The following is a 17,919-nucleotide window of genomic DNA, read 5'->3' on the forward strand; positions in this document are numbered from 1 at the left end:
AGTTAAAATACTTTCGATTATTCCTTCTAGAAAAAATTATGAGAAATATGGTCGGAGACCTAGCTAGAGACTCTTGCATGTCGATAAATATTATTCTATTAGTCGTATTTCAATTTCCTTGGAAATAACGTCATCTATGAAGAATCACATTCTTTATAAAACATTCTATAAATCTTGGCACATTTACAATACTACTGAAGTGAAATACTGAGTTATCAATAATATTCTTCAAGAAGTAGAAGATATAGAATCACATGTCAAACCAAGTCTGTATTTAATTCCTATTCTTTACATCAGATCAAATATAATGTAACAGGTGTTTCGTTTTACCAATGAAGGAACAGTTGCAATATCTCGATAATATTACAGATTCTTTGTCTGCTTATGGGAACAGTCGCACAGGTGTGTTCTTTTTTCCTATTTTACACCACCTAAAGTAAAAGTTAGACTAGAAAAGTAAATAGTTAAGCAACGCTATTCCTCGACATTAGACTTGCTTTGAGATTTTGTAACTTCTATGATACTCATCCTTAAGTAATAGATTATATATAGACCATGTATTTCAAAATTGAAAAATTGCAGAGTAGTCCTAATAACACATTTTTGTTAAGTATTTAAACAGAAAAAGAATTTAAGATATTGAAAAATTGGAAAAATATTTTTAAGTAATGTTAATGGGATAAAATTAAATAAAAATTGAGGGTAATTCTAATGAAGAGAAGTTAAGCTTCTCGAAGAAGACACGCACAGAGTGAGTCAACTTGCGAAGAGATCTTGCACTCCTGCAACCGGGCGATTTTTATCGCCCTTGGCACGAATCAGCAAAGGCGATTGCATTTCGAGAAGGAGATCAGGCAGGCATATTCCTTATTAAGAGTATATGTCATGCTAAGCACCGTTCTTCTCTGCTTGACCGCTCCCTTCCAGAAAGCTTCTTCATCTTTTCTATGATGAATCACAGACCGTTTACCAATAGTCTTCAAATTATACGCAATCGCACAGAGAAATACATGTCTTCATGTCTACGGTTCAGTATATCCTTTGTTTTACTACCTGAAATTAAAACCGTCATTACTATACAAACAAGGCTGAAAAGCGATTAACGAGTTGAAACAAAAAAGAATCGTGCACCTGTATTTTAATTTAAGTAATTCACATGCGCTACTTTGCTCAAGTGTCGTGTGATCGATATTGTGTAATATGTACAGAAACAAAATCATTCGATTTCGAATTTTAATGCACCCAGGACACACCGTTAGGTACAATAACATTTTACATTTTTTTATTCATCATTTACTCCACAAGCTTAAGAACAGAAAACTATATAACGATCATCATTATCGCAAACGTTCAGATCGTTCCACGTAAGGGTCGTTTTTTGTAAATTGTATCGTTCGACAAGTTCGACGGTAATTTTTATCATTTTTTGATTCGATTCGTCTCTTCTTATTCTTCATTTTTACTTTTTTTAAGGTACTTCGTGTATAGCATCGTATTCACGGAAAAAGTTGAGGAAAATTCGAAATAGAATATGTCTATCAAAGATCGTGATCATCCATGTTCTTCGTTTCTCCAAAGATGACGTACTCTCTGCAAATATCGGCCCCGTAAAATCATTCGTCGCTTCGTTACGCATATACATGCCTAATTCTTAAGGTCCCCGTTCAACCGTGAACCTTAACCTGTCCTTTGAATCCCTCAGATCTTGCGATGTTCGCGGGATAATTCGGATAAACAACGCACTGGTTTCGACTGACCCTGATTTCCTAACCCATTGACTTACTAACGCAGTAATTTCTAATTCGAACCGTTAGAAAACGCATCTATCGTCGCGTCGATGGATTATGGACATCCAAGAATTCGTTCGAACAAAACGACTGTGAATATCATCGACCGCGAATTGCAACATCTCTCACAGAGAAGCGCAATACCGATCATCGTAAATCATTTTTTGCAAAATCGCACGAGGCACAATCATTCTTTGTGGCAACAACGAGATCACGGTCATTCGCATCTTGCAAAGCTGACGCATTAGCCATCTATAATCGCCTGAACATTAACAAAGATTTTGCAAGAACGCGTCACAGACAGCTTCCTAGTTGCATTTTGGAACCATTTATTACGCATTCAAGACGCTACGTTACAATCGTGTAAATAAACTAATGTTCTTAACCACTTGCACTGGTAATTGATCGATAGACGTTCTTAACACAGCCAACCATAACAATCGACAGCGAGCTAGTACTTAGTATAAAATCTTATAATGTGTGCACGTAATATGGTTGTAATACGATTGATTGATAACATTATTTTCGTTGTGAATTTCAATTTTGAAATATAAATAGAGAAAAATCGAACAACGTGTTATGTATATCCTTTTCCCATTTAAGATATTTAAGTAGTGATGTGCATAACACATTATTCTAGCGCAAATGGTTAATAGGACTTAAAATTATTAGAGGGTTATCAACATTGCATAAGTTACTATACGAACTAAATATTGAAAATGAATCTATAATATCAAATATTATAGCGTCTCACAATATCCCAACTTCTCCTTTAATTGTAAGATCCTCTAATAAATTTAAGCGATATAATTGTTTTAAAAAAACAACCAACATTCAAAAGCTATGCCACTATCCATAAATTAATATTTCCATGATAATGGGACATGTAAAACCAATAAACGAGCGACGTTGCTCCAGGCTGTCACCTTCAAATAGCTTCTTACGCCCTGCAGCCTCCACTGACAGCATTCGTTTCCTTTTTATTCACGTGGTCCATACAGTTTGCATGTGTTCAATTACAAGTAATTCTGTTAACGGACTCACACGCACGTTACAAGTCTACACGTATCCACACAGAAAACCAACGAACGGACGGAAGGATCAAGAGGGCGAGAACATCATTTCGAGGTCGATCCAGGATAATAATAAACGACTGCCGGTGCTGGGAGCTGCCAATGCGCGGCGTGAAGTTCGATCAGTTGTAAAAGGGTCTTCCTGACTGAAGGTAGTATTGTATCTTCCGCGAGAAAAGCGTCTCTTAAACTTCCAAGCAATTGCTGCAACTGGGCAGGTAATTCAGTGTCCAGGTCTTTACCGATGCAGGTTAGGATGAAGAACAGACAGTCAGTCTTTAACACGAAAAGAAATAATTACTTTCTTGTCATTTTATTTAGTATAACTATGTTAATGTAAATCTAATATATGTCGTAGGTCATTCCATAAGTATGTAATTACATGTCACGTAAGGCAAGATTTTGAGAATCTATTTAATTATATATTTCAACTTTTAAAAGTGTTGTCCCTTTAATTTCATAATCACAATTCATATGATTAAACATTAATTTAATTTCAAAATTCAGTTATATCTTTAATACGTTTTTATGAAAAAGTATAATGATGATTCTTTATAAAAAACAATAATGAACTGATCTACATTATTACGAATCTTACTTCATATGTACTTACATTCGAAACATGAAATTTATTTTTCTAGACAATTTTTTAATGTAAGAATTATTTTTAAAAAATCTGTAAATAAAGAATCTGTAACAACTTCATCTAAAGATTTTCTATACATAATTAATCCATTGAGGAAGTACGCTAAATCGTATATAAATTATTTTGAGTAAATATAATATGATGTTTCAAGGAAGTTACATAGATCTTAGAGTTTTATATAAAAAAGCAAGAATTCATACGCATCGATCTAATATTTGTATTGGTGCTATGTTGAACCTACCTCAGCCAAAGAATTTACAACTGGAGGCTGTAAGCAATCTTGGCAACACTTCCAAAGCAGTGTGAGAAGAACACGTCCGGGAGGAACGCCCTCCTGTTGTGTCTTTAACTGAAGTTGCCTCCGTTTTAGCTGTAACCGAAATCATGCATATGTACGAGGATACATAGGTATGTGTGTGCGCCAATCATTTTGAGTCACGATATGGCAAAAAGTAAGTTTGGTTCGACATAGATAGTATTGCAGAACATAATTATCAGTTGCACGATCACTTAAAGATCATCCCATTGTATTATAGACTTCGATGAGTCAAGTATTTATCACAGATTGTTTTACGAGACAAATTGATTCTACCTGACAATACATCTCGTTCAAAAACGTCATGAAGGCGGAGTAACGATGATAGTTGGAGCCGTCGTAGAGTATCTTAACTCGGTCTTGATACCATTGCTGACACGTGTTTAATAAGGATTCCAAAAAAGTTTCCTTTGTTTCTTTCTGCATCACAAAATATTCCATCATGAGTTTTTTTTCATAATTTTATCGTTTCACGACATAATAATAATAGAGATATAAATAATAAATATTTCGCGCAAATTATGAAAATAGAATGTTGCAATTTATATGCTCGACACTGTACGCATTCTAATATTAAATTATAATTCAACGAATAATGACCTCTATAATAGTGATGCAAATCTTCGCTGCTGGTTCAGCATACTTTCGGTTCTCGACCACCCTCTCCAGTATATGTCGCACGAGTTCCATTAGAGTTCGAGCATTTAATAGATTTGGATCTAAATAAAAAGAAATTATAATTAACCAGTGTCTAAATTGTAATTAACAAATATTGTTCCTCGCCCTCGAAACATAAAGTTATTATATTTAATATTTATCGTTACCTTCTATAGCTCTCAGAAGCGTGTCCTGAATCACAGGTGGAAATTTTCCCAATTCAGACGCGTCTGAAATATTCACCGCCTTCGCGGCCAACACGTCGGCTGCATTCAAGCTTTTCGATCGTTTCAGTCCATAAGTAGAAACAAAGGATAACGATTTTGTGAGCCTAGCAGGTTTTGCTGCATTCGCTTTGACATCGTTTTGATCTACGTTGAAGTGGACCCTACCCGAGCCCTGTTTTACAAAATGTATTTAGTACGCGATACTTTCACGTTCATCCTACGCGCGCTTGCATTCCATTCTACAAGGTTTTTCACAGGTTTTAAAACACGCAAAGCTAAACAGCTTAGATCATAATATAAAATAAAATGATTTTGAATAATACATTACATCTATATTAAAATTAATCTTTTTATAACAAGAAAATACTGAAAAATAAATGCTTAATACTTGTCGTCTTCCGTAGTATTCTGTTTTTCTAATATTTTTCATTTCACCTTTGCTAATAGGTGTTTATTTTTATATAACTTCATTTCTTTCATATCTCTTCTAATATTTTGAGTATTTTCTTTTTTTTTATATCTTATCCATGTTCTATCAATCGATGATTGATATAATTTTATAAATAGATGATTACATGTAATATACTTCCATTACATGTAATATATTTCCACTTGATGCTGAGGTATCGAGCGGATGTGACTGTCGTAATGCAGATCCCGTCGAATGGTGACCGCTCTGAGAGTGACGAGATGTCTGATGATGATGTTGCTGAAAGGTATGTTGTATTTGTTGTTGCTGCTGAGCATAAAGATACCGATGCACGTTGCCACTCGACTTGCTGTGTTGCAAATAATACGGAGATCGTTCTGAAGCATTTGTCCGAGACCTGAATCAAGATCATTAATCGCCGATCATTTAAATAGATAGCAAAACGCTGAACTGAAATTATTGTTTTTTTTATTAAGCACACATAGGTCGCAATAAGACAGTGTAACACTTGCCTATATTTCTGACGTAATATCGTTTAACATTATAAGTATTATCAAAATGCCATTACAACACGCTGAAACAATCCTGCACTCTATCTTTCACTTCGAACGTTGATCCGAATACTAATCTACAATATTTAGATTTCGCAAGACGCTTCGAAAAATGAATCTGGTTTCGAAATTACTTTCAACTCTTTTTACTTCTCTGTTAGAAAGGTATTTTGTTTAAAACATACACAATGCACGTATCTTTTCTTTCTTTTTAGATAAAATGTCAATATTTAATAATCAGATTACAATTTATTATTTTCTTTATGTCAAGATAAAATCTATTTCTAATGGATATCTTTTAATTGATCTTTTCTCTAGAAATTGCTTTAATAATAAATCTACTTGCAAGAAATTCGTCTTGGCTTTCTACACATTCTTCAAGCATTCTCGATACGTCGACCTAGTCTTAGGTATTCCATAAGTAGTTTATACTCACTTAGAAGGATGCGAATCGTTCTGCTTCATAGTGAACTCCTTGGCATGCACGTTTAATCGTGGATTAGTCGTGTTCGCCGTAGTTCCTTCCGTTCTTCCTCCTAAAAAAATATGTCAGAGCTTAGAAAAATTCTTTGACTTTCTTAAAAATAAAATGATATTTAAAGGGTGATATAATAAAATAAAAACTGTAAAATATGAACCTGGAGGACGATAAATTTCCAAGGAAGGTTTACTTTTTAACGTGGTTACGTTATTATTGTTGTTGTTATTATTGTTATTATTACTGCTATGATTATTATTGTTAGTTCCTTTCTGTGGAACCGCATCCCTCATCTGCAAGATTAAACAACAAATTAATTTCAAGTAGCTGTGCAAAAGAACGTGACAATGATTGTTTACAGACAACTGTATATAGCGTTCTAAATTGATTTCTCTAATAATAGAAGGACAGCCGTACTTTATATTAAAATTTTTCTAATCCTGTCGATACCATTATATCTATGCATTGCTATATCGTTTTTTATCCCCTATGAAAATTTAATTAGAGGCAAACGAACTATAGTGATGGTTAATCCCAACTTGTAAACAATTTATTCTAACAAATGTTCAAACAAATGTAACTCTCAAAATCTATCACAAAATATTCTCAATAAATTAACATACAGATTAAATATAAAAACAGCAATTATTCTAAAGAATTTCTTCGCATTATATTTATTACCTAATTCATTCAAACATCTAATTCCTATACATAAATAATTATAATAAAATCGAGAACATAGAAGAATACGATTCTGCCTCGGAAATAAAGCAATCTCTAGAAACACTTCAGAATGTTCTCTACTTCTCAAAACGTGTAGATTAAAAAAGAAAACGTGCTTGCAACAAAGAGACTCTGATTGTACATGTCGTTTCGGTGGACGAAAAGACGCAGTACCGAAACAAACAGGGGAAACTCACAGTGGAAAGCGTGTGAGAATCATCATCGTTTCCAAGGGCGTCGAGAGAGCGTCGGATGGATATCCTTGTCGCGGTAGGGTGGCAGTGACTGCGGGAACGGCGAACTTGCCGGCAACACGAGCAGTAACTACTGGCCGTCTATCAATTGACACGTGACATGCGAAAAATCACGCGGTTTTCTCGCGTTTTCTCGTCGAATTTTCTTCCAGCTTTTTCCGCGTTGTCGTTCGACCGCGCGTTGATACAGCCGACTCTGATGACTGTCGACTAATAATAGACAGCACGGCCACGAGCGAGCGAGCGAAACGAACCAGCGAATATACAGCCACACGATACGAGCTTACATACGTATTAATGCGCGCTGCACCGCGCTAACAGTGGACTGAAATATCCGACGAGAGTCATCCTCGGCTTCGTGTCGACGAAACACGCTTTTAGGGTGGATCCGAAAATTGTCGAACGCGGACGTCCACGGTTCTTCTCGATGAACTACCGCGTGTTCTCTCGCCTCTTCGAAGTAGAAAGTGATGGAAGTCGCTCTGAAGAGTATGAGTGAAGATAAACGAATATGAAGTCTGAATTAATGATAATGATTAGACTTTATGTTATATTTTAATGTGCACATCGATGAAGTTGTCATATAATTTATATTAAAACTTACTGTGTTTAATGTCTCATTTATGTTTTCTGGACCGTCGAATACAGTAAAATATCAGTTATCCGATTGATTGTTTGGATTTTAGATCCATTAGATTTCATATTATATTTTTATGTGCATAAGGAAGTTATCGTCTAATTTGTACCAAAGTTTACCGTGTTTAATATCTCATTTGCTTTATGTTTCCCTTTGTGTAAAAGTTTTATCTAATGATTTTGTAAACATTTCAGTTGTTTATTGTAATGAGAAAATCTTGGAGACCTGACGCGATTGGAATGTTGGTATTACAGGAATTTAGGAATCCTCGTGTTCTGTATGTCGTAGTGAACCCAAAGTAGCTCGAGTGGTGAATTTCTTAGAATTAGATTACACTCTATTCGCGCCAAGAATTTTTTTACTTAAGTGTACGCAGAGTGTGTTTTCTCGTGACAGTGATTAGAACAAAAATATAAATCAGTACAAAACTATAAATCGGCAATCATCGGAACATCATAGGAATATTATTAAAAATTCATTTTAATAATCTTAAACTGATCCTATAATCTTAAAAAGAAACTTTTTTATTCGTATTATTCATCAGTTATCGTATAATTCAGTGTGTAAAATTACATAGAGTAATGGTGAATCAAGAGTTCAGTGGTTATAACGAAAATAGTAATAGTAGATTATATATCGGTAAAATTTATGATAATGCTACTAGCAATATAATTGGACACTGTTTTAATGAAAAATGGAATGAATGAATAATGAATGGCGCGAACTAGATAATACATAAGTGAAGATATATTATATCCAAGTTTATTCAAACCTGCTAATTTTTTCTCAATTAATCATAATTTTTTTATTGCAGTGCATTAACATATGCAAATACATAGCAATGCATTACATTTTGTCTCCTTTATTTTTCGCTGACAGTTATTATTATCAAGGATTGTATAACAGAAAATTAATGTAAACGTAATTAACTTCGATTAAAAATTGAATCGAAAACGTGCGACACGTTTTGGCATCGGTTCTATTTCCGTTTGCGTCTGAAATATCTATGACTAACGCAGTATGCTGCAAATGTATTCACCATTCTTAGGCAAACAACATATACACTAGGCTGTCCTCCGTTTTCCACGAATCTTCATCTTAGTTCCGCTTCCATTAATTAACTTACCTTTGACGCTTCTTCTTTCGTGTGGGACAAACGTGCAACGCGTACCATCTTCGACAGCAATTATTTGATTACAACGGTTGAGAAGATCAACGAGCTTCTGCACCAATTACACTATACGTTTCAACAAATACTTTATTATTAAACCTTCTTCTATACTCAATTCCTATTATGGTATTAAAATTTTAAAAAAGAGAACAACAATTGATTGTAAAATAATTATTAAATAATAAAATAAGATAATCATTCATAAAGTAATAAAAATCTAAAGTTCAATAAAAATGTAACTTTAATAGTAATCTAACCTTACTAAAAACCTAAAAATTTTTTAATGCCTATTTTTCGGTTAAATTAATGAAGTAAAATTTCAAGATTTCAAAATTCACAATTTTTGTAATCAAGATACATCGTACTTTCGAAATAGATAGCCGATGATGTAGTCAATGAAAATTTATGAATTGAGTTTAAGATTTTTACTAACCTGTATTATAATACATCGCAAAACAAGGAAGACTTGTTGTAATTACTTCAAATTTGAAAAAACTGCTTCGAAGTATTGAATGATTCGTTGAAAAGTTTCGAGATAATCGTTCGTTCGGTTAGAATTTCGTTTTACCGGCGCAGAGGACCGGAAGTGAGCCGCGGCACTGACGTCGTTCTCGATGCTGGCACTCGATCAACCGATTCGAGACCGCGAACCTGTATTCAAATTATCGTGATGAATCATCCTTGTTTCTTTGCAATTATACCATCACCCTGAGCACGCCTTTATATTTATTTATGACGTAATTAAATCAATTTAGTGCTTTATTGTTTTTTTCAAATTTTACTAGAATTCTGATTTGATTAGCAATATAAATAAAATAACAATATAGGTAATAATAGACAAAAAGTAAATAGAAAATAATATAAATAAAACAGAAAAAATAATATAAAATTTTTCGATATCTATATATATATTCGGTATCTAAATTTAATATATCTAATTAAGTTTCTCTAGAACTTTTCAGATACTAAACCCATCACTCTTCATTCATTAAAAAAATACTTCCTCTTTTTGTAATCCGACTTCTGCGCAGTTAGCTTATTTCAATAGGCATTCAATTTATTTTCTTTTCATTAGAGCCGTAATTCAGTTCAGTGTAAGTAAAGAGAGGAAACACAAACCTCTAATTCAGATAATAGACGCTTCATATATACACCAAATAAGAACCATTATTTCACACTGTGTACACTATAATAATTATATTTCTCTTTTTACAGTTTGACTTCGTTTGGGAAGATTCGAGTTTAAAAATTGTATTTTAAAAAATTCAGGCTAGACCCACACTCGAATAAAATTATGAATCGTTAATTTAACCTACCAATAGATTTAACGATTTATGTTTAATGTTTAAAAACACTTGGGACATTTTATAGAGATCACTAATACGAATTTTTTTATTCAACGATTTTCGAGACCAACATCGATGCGAATATGCTCGGCGACTAGAATTGCGACGTATGTACACCATCGATCTTTAACGCACGTTTGTGTGTCGCGTGTTCACGCCTTTCGGATCGTCATAGTTCGCCGAGGACGGAAGGATGAGCGTTTCGAGGCAATGCCATTTACGCGTGCACATGTTGCGACGATTGAGCTGGATCATCTGCGATCCGTAAGGCCGTCCGTGAATCTTCGACCACGCATGGTCGCACCCACGCAAGTGATGCTAGTTCTCCATTCTCGTTGCATACACGCATATGCAATACGACATTAGTATGGTACACGTCGTACCTAGTCTGAACATCCTTTAAACGCAATCAGCTGTTCGGGGATAACACTTTCAGTTTGACAATGGATATAACATGTAACTACAATTATAGTTTATCTATACTCTATATCCTATTATTATTATTCCTATATCCTATATTAACTATATTATATTCATATATCAACTATAGGAATCTAGACACATTAGTTGACTTTTGGTATCAATATGTGAATTCTGTCAAAATTTGTAAATTAATCAATAATTAGAAGTAACACATACTACCTTCATTAAATTGAAATTATTTAATACTTTTAATTTGACAATGGTTACAATTACAGCTATAATAATTTATCTATACTATCCAGAAGAATCCAGGTACTTTGATTGACTGCAAAATATAGCAAGACCACAGGTGGAAAACATGATAAGTCACATTTTCTGTCTTTCATTGAACAGTAAGTTTAAAATTCAATATCTTGTCAAACAATTCTAAGTCAGAACTATATATATATATACATTTGGTTTTAGAATTAAATATGTATTTTTGTCACTTAAATCCAAACAATCAGTAAAAATGGACTTATCATATTTTTCTTGCATGATCTTCATATAAATTGACAGCAAATGAATAATTAGAAATAGTTATAAATATATATAGTTATATTCAGTAGAATAATTATAAATTAAAATTATATATTAGCTTTAACAATAATAATATTTTACTATTTACTATACACATTTACTGTTTAAATATCACTGGTTACATTCCAATAGGAACTTTTTCTATTAATTTAGAAAAATCTTGTTAATCTGACTTATAATTTAAAAATTGAACAATCTGTGTTTGTGTACTATTATGTATTTTTATTTTATTTTATGTATTTTTGTGTACTATGTTTTGCATTTTCCATAAATGTAGAAACATCTGTCTAATCATAAATAACAAAATAACTGTAGAAAGTTTACATATAAGTTTCTAAAAATTAATTCGATTGTTATATTATGCTTAAATTAATAAGTTAATCTTAAGTACCTATAATGATTACAAGTAATCTTTATAGAAAAATAAGTGTCAATAGTAGCAATATCATAATAATGAAATAATAGCAAAATTAATGTTACAATTGTGTTACTCATGAAATATTTAAATAGTAACAAATTCAAAACAAAGATTTCTTATTCCACTTCTTCCAAGAATAAGAACAAATTGATGAGATATAATATGACAAAAGTATTTCACAAATCATTATATTTATTCATATATATGATTTAGAGGATTACAAACCATGGTAGCAATAAGTCAATTGAAGAATCTATATTTCTTTTAATTGGAAGCATTAAACCATTTATCACTTGATCCGGCCAATGGCTAGTGTTTCGTTTGCACATCATTCGATGATATCTCCTTTTTTTCTTATTTTTTTTAAGCGCTTAACTAATATATATCTTGTGCTTCGTGGGTAACCATAACACGCTTCTTCGTTATTATTATTGTTATTATTATTACATTGAAAATAATATTATGAAAAATAAATCTTAAATTTCTACTAAATTCGTTTTCGTAATCGTTTTGAATGGCTACGAAAGAACGTAATGTACAAGATTTAAATAGAGTAGTATGTACTACGATAATCGATATTCATTTAAGGTATAAAAATTAGTTATGGTATTCAGGCCGCTTAGAATCCAATCAAATTAAAGGGTATCGAGCACCAAAATCGGTTGTTGCAAAGCATATTTTGTAGAATCTACCTACAAAGTTTCTTATTTTAAACGAGTAATGAAATGTGTTATCATCTTGTTTCGTTTTTCACTTCGTAAATGTTCTAATACATTCCAAAACGAGATTTCAACCTTATATAATGTTCTTTGTTATCAAAAAACGCATAAAAAATTATAGTACATTATATATGTAGATATGATAATACATTGTGACGCCGTTACTGACGTAATGCTGGTTTTTTTACAGTTATCAATTAAATGCTAATACCTCACTTTATAAATCCGACAGAACGATGCAACGAAACATCAACATCGTTTACACATTTTGTTCTGGTATTTTCTACTACAGAAAAATCCGTAAACATTAAACACGATGATCAGCTTATTCGAGCAACTCTGTAGACAGATTCTCGCTTCAACATCGAAAATACATCATTCGATACGTACAGAAAAAGTAGCTTATAAATTATTCTTCGAATACACGCTTTTCTTGTAATACAATACAATTGCGAATAGTATAATCATATATATACGGTATATATATACATTCAATATATATATATATATATACACAATATATATATGCGTTTGTTTGTGTGTATGCATAGTCGAAATGTAATATTCGCAGTGGGAATTTTCTAACATTTCGACCATGTGTGTATATTCGCTATAGTAAATATAGATAAAATTGTAATGCCAAATAGTATGGCCTGTGAACACTTGGGTAGTTTGAAGTTTCTCGGTGAGCGGCCAACAAGTCACTCTAAACACTTATTCTTTACACTATCTCTTTCGAATCTTTACTATTGTGTATCGTGTGTACGTCAAAACCAATATATTAGCTTTCGATAATATATAAATATTTCCGTAACAAATAGATATTTAAATAAATTGCAGTACAATGTCACACTGAACAGCATATAAACACGAGCATTAAATACGAAATATGTTTTGGTAGCGGAAAATCAACATTTCGCAGTAACATTGTTACCATGGTAACTTGCTTTTGTGTTACATTTTTTCGTTAATTACACAAAACTATACAGGAGTTTACTTCCTCCCTTTTTTCTCTAAGGCATTCAAGTGTTTAAATTAACTTTCGTAGAATGAAGAAACAAGGGCTTCTACAAATGGTATTTGTATGTTCAAAGTCTGGAATATAAGTTGCAGAGTTTCAAACTCACACTTTAGGAACTTTCAATTGTACAAATACAATTCCGTTGCAGTATTACGTAAACGTTTTCTTTCTATGACTATCGTGCAGATGCGTTATTGTTTACATTATTGCCATGGAAACGTTATTACTGCTGAAAATATTTTTGTAAATGAACAATCGGATATAGAATTTTGAGCGGCGGAGCGGTTGTGGCAGCTATGAACCTTCGTTATTTAAATCTATCTGTCTTTTATATGTTCTTTCTTTCTTTCCTTTTTTTTTTCTTGAATTAATTACACTTAAGCATGCGTACACCGCAATATTATTACACTTTTAAATATACAAGTATTACAGGATGGTTGAACGTCAAACTTTTGTATTAACAGTATAATTTATGAATCTCTAAAAGTGCTGGAATTTTTCAGTCTGTCGCACTTTGCATAAATGACGTTTGTATGTGCATCTTTTTTTCTCTTTCTATACATATATATATATCTGTATATGAATATCCAACCAACCTGCTAATCATATGTACAAAAAACACAATAAAGTGATTACGTATTAACGGATTAATGAAAGGTATGCAGTACTTTGCCTATAATGTATGCGAATAATGCATCTTGTTATAACGTTCAGTACATAGCTAGTAACGACAAAATAAGTAAATAAAACTCTTTCTCTCTTGATTATTTCGTGTCTCAAGAGCTTCTTCACTCATAAATATATATATTTTTTATTACATGCTACCAAATAACTACTGCGTCGCTGCTCTTAAAGCATAATCTTAATTAGTACCTGTACTATAATTAGATTTGATTAAAAAAAAAAATTAGCTACATTTAACTACTGAACATCCAATGAAGCACTGGATATTGGACCTATCCTTTTGCTACTCCATCTATGTTTTATAAAATCCCTCCCTGAGACACAAGGATTGGTCATGGATATTCAGCAGTTAGGCCGAAATGCTAAGCATTTTTTCACTATAAAAAAGTGGCAGTTAGCCGATTTCGATCATTTCTGTATCTTCTACATTGCCATGTCCAACTCCATTGTGTCTACAAATTGTCACAATCACGGTCATCGAATTGCAATACATAAAAAATTATTTTTAATGAAGTAGATTACAATAAACATAGATAATAATGTATACGCTTACCTATGATTTTGTACATGATTATTATGTAAATGAAAATGCGTTCCTCTAGGAGAAAAACCACGCATATTGCCCCTACGTGGACTTCTAGCATTTATTACCCGTGGCTGTGAATACATATCCTCTAGTATACTAGGTGCCACATAAGTGAATCCCTGAAAAAAATATAAAAAACTTGTTTGATAATTAAATAAATATCTTTAAAAAGTACTGATATAGAAAATGTCTGAAAACGCACTTGAAATACTCTATTGGCAGATTCACTTAACGTGTATTCCGCGGGAGAATCAATTGGTGCGGATGTTGTAAATTTTTTATCAAACTGTGACACATCATCCTCACTTGTCAATGTTGGTCGAAAAGGCGGTTCTAATTTTCGAGAAATTACGTCATTCCAGTTGATATGCTTGAAGAATTGATGACTTTTTATTTGTTCTGCATCAGACGGACCAGATCCTAATCTTTGTGCAACTTGCCTCTATAAATATAAAATTACATCTTACTAAATAATATTTCTAATGTAATTACATGTTACTAAATAATTTAGAATAAAGCAATTTTTGTAATTAAAGAAATTAACCTTCAATAATTTTCGTATGAGATCTCTGGAATCAGGCGTTAGATATTGTGGTAGATTTAGTTTACCACGTAAAATTTTTTCAATGGTCTTCTTTCTATTATCAGATGTGAATGGTGGCTAGACATTGAACATACAAATGTTAGAAAGTTTGCTGATTTATTTCAATATCTCTAATAATACTTACTGAACCTGTGAGCATATCATACATCAAAGTTCCAAGACTCCACCAATCTACTGCTTTACCATGTCCACTTCTTGTTAGTATTTCTGGAGCCCTTTTATTAAAGTATATATATATCAATATTAGTGTCACCTGATTGCAAAATTCCATTTGTATCAATAGCTACAAAAATTTTCTTACATATATTCTATAGTACCACAGAATGTGTGTGTGACAGTGCCATCTTGTATATGTTCTTTACATAAACCAAAATCAGTTAGTTTTATGTGTCCCTCTGCATCTAATAATATATTTTCTGGTTTTAAATCTCTGAAAATTTATTAAAAGCACAATTAAGTCATAGAAATAATGATACATCATAAAATACATTTAACTACTCTATTTAATTTGACATGCACACAAACTTTGAAATACCTATAAATAATTCCCTGTAAATGAAGATGCTGCAGGGCCAATATTATTTCAGATAGATAAAAGCTATAAAAATAAGATTTGCTTAGTTTTCCTCTAAAACTAGATCACAATCAAAGTATGATTATTAAAATGTTATTGTTTCACTTACCAAGCAGTTTCTTCAAGAAAAATGCCTTCATCATTTAAGTGTCTAAATAGTTCACCACCACACATATATTCCAGAATCAGATACAATTTGCCACCAGTTTGAAAAGCATACATAAGGTCTACGATGAAAGGATGCTGCCAGATACAAAGCATATACATATTTTAATGAATTTTTCACATTGTGGTTTATTAAAAATATAATTAGTATTTATGTATTAAAATAATTATAATGTGATGAATATTGATTAAACATTATTTTTATCTCACAGTATTAACAGATAGCAAATATACAAAAATTGTCTGAATTTTTAAAATATATGGAGCTCTGACCTACCTTTACAGCTTCCAAAATATTTCTTTCAGCCTTAGTATGTGCAGTATCTTTTTGATTCCTTATAATTGAAGCTTTACGCAGGACCTATTTTTTAAATAAATGTGTTTAAAATGAAGTAGAGGTAAAATTAACACAGAACATATACATAATATTGAATAAAAAATCAATAAATATGAACTATAGTTTTTTTTAACTTCATAAAATAAACAACAATTTACGTATAAGCTATTACTTTATATTTAAACATAACTATTTCTAGAATAGATATACATTTCCAATAAATAGACATTTTTCTTAATAAAATTCATAAAAATTCAAAAATACAAATTCAATTATTTATCATAACTCTACTCTTTCAAAGCAATTCATACTTGAAAAAAATACATATATAAAAAAAGATTATAATTATGCAAAAATCTCATGGAAAACAGGGGAAGACAAAGAACTTATATAAGTGGAAGAAAAACAATGAATTAAAATTTTTCGCGAAACAAGATCGATATCTTAATAAAAATATTATTCCATGCGTATCGTATGACATCGATAAGATATCCAATACATAAACAGGAAAGGGAGAAACCAAAATTTTCCTACCTTCATCGCGAAAATTGTCCCACTGTCATTACCCGTAATTTTACGCACTTGAAAGACCTTGCCATAACCACCCTTCCCGATAACTTTACAAAGTTCGAAATCCTGCGGTCCAGCTCTTTCCCGTCCACGATTTACATTCTGTTCCGATATAGGTACTGTTTCGACACCCTCCGATCTAGCAGGCAATGTGAAAAAAAAATTGTCAGCACCATGAGAAAAACTTTCAGGCACGATAGATAGATATATAATGCATATATACGAAGCGTAAAGGACAAGCTTACTTACTCGGTTATCTCATTTACGTTTGGATTCGCATCGTACTCTTCCTACGTGAAAAGAAAAACGTATAGGACAATGTTATGGTACGTGAAAAGAAAATGACGATAAGAAAATCTGGAGTGCTCGTGTGCAGATGGAGAATTACCTCGCCAATCTCGATAACATCATCATCAGACTCGTCCCTATTTACCGTGTCCGCATCGTGCAATTCGATATCAAAAACTGCTGCCATTCTATGCGCGGCTAAATTAAATTCAACAAGATTTCGCGGCCGTCGAAGGCGAATTATTTCTTTTGTAACAGACAACGATAGCACAACAATATTGTTAGACGATCAAAACCTTGAATTACTACGAACAAGCTGCCCTGTCCTGAGAGCATACCAAACACCCTCGGCCTTACGTGCACTCCGATTGGTTGTGGAACCTCGTCATCGGCATGTTATCGGAGTGGGAGTGTGTATGGTTCGACCAATCGGGCGATCACGTTCAAAATTCTGCAAGGAATTGACAACTACGGAATTCTACAACACTATTGCCAAATCTTCACGGTGGAATCTTCCGCGGTTCATTTAAATATCGTTGTGTTACTAATTATAAAAGTCGACAATCTACAACAGATTTTTAAAGTTGTACGTTATTCGAATTACAAATACACATAGAACATAGGAAGTGATGAAACATTCAATGCATGAATATAT

At 32.4% G+C, this 17,919-nt stretch overlaps 2 protein-coding genes across 3 annotated transcripts; both read right to left on the bottom strand.

Moving 5' to 3' along the window:
* Positions 1–1,107: 1,107 nt before the first annotated feature.
* Positions 1,108–10,536, bottom strand: LOC117154216 (uncharacterized). 2 transcript variants are annotated; one of them, XM_033329009.2, is made up of 11 exons: positions 10,070–10,536; positions 9,384–9,601; positions 8,906–9,016; positions 6,326–6,458; positions 6,124–6,223; positions 5,302–5,533; positions 4,647–4,878; positions 4,423–4,541; positions 4,099–4,242; positions 3,748–3,876; positions 1,108–3,136 (listed from the first exon to the last, which is right to left on the bottom strand). In XM_033329009.2, the coding sequence occupies exons 3-11, from the start codon at positions 8,951–8,953 to the stop codon at positions 2,906–2,908; spliced, it is 1,368 nt and encodes a 455-aa protein (XP_033184900.1). In that variant the 5' UTR covers positions 8,954–9,016; positions 9,384–9,601; positions 10,070–10,536; the 3' UTR covers positions 1,108–2,905. The 2 variants fall into 2 exon arrangements, with proteins under 2 accessions (XP_033184900.1, XP_033184901.1); XM_033329010.2 differs by lacking the exons at positions 8,906–9,016; positions 9,384–9,601; positions 10,070–10,536 and adding an exon at positions 7,086–7,329.
* Positions 10,537–11,888: 1,352 nt separating this feature from the next.
* LOC117154215 (ribosomal protein S6 kinase beta-1) lies at positions 11,889–17,757 on the bottom strand. The gene is made up of 12 exons (XM_033329008.2): positions 17,365–17,757; positions 17,226–17,266; positions 16,941–17,115; positions 16,347–16,430; positions 16,014–16,147; positions 15,866–15,928; positions 15,632–15,760; positions 15,455–15,545; positions 15,271–15,387; positions 14,929–15,168; positions 14,694–14,845; positions 11,889–14,592 (listed from the first exon to the last, which is right to left on the bottom strand). The coding sequence occupies exons 1-12, from the start codon at positions 17,449–17,451 to the stop codon at positions 14,535–14,537; spliced, it is 1,371 nt and encodes a 456-aa protein (XP_033184899.1). The 5' UTR covers positions 17,452–17,757; the 3' UTR covers positions 11,889–14,534.
* Positions 17,758–17,919: the final 162 nt, after the last annotated feature.

The sequence above is a fragment of the Bombus vancouverensis genome, chromosome 3, assembly GCF_051014615.1.
Source record: "Bombus vancouverensis nearcticus chromosome 3, iyBomVanc1_principal, whole genome shotgun sequence".
Classification (NCBI taxonomy): domain Eukaryota; kingdom Metazoa; phylum Arthropoda; class Insecta; order Hymenoptera; family Apidae; genus Bombus; species Bombus vancouverensis.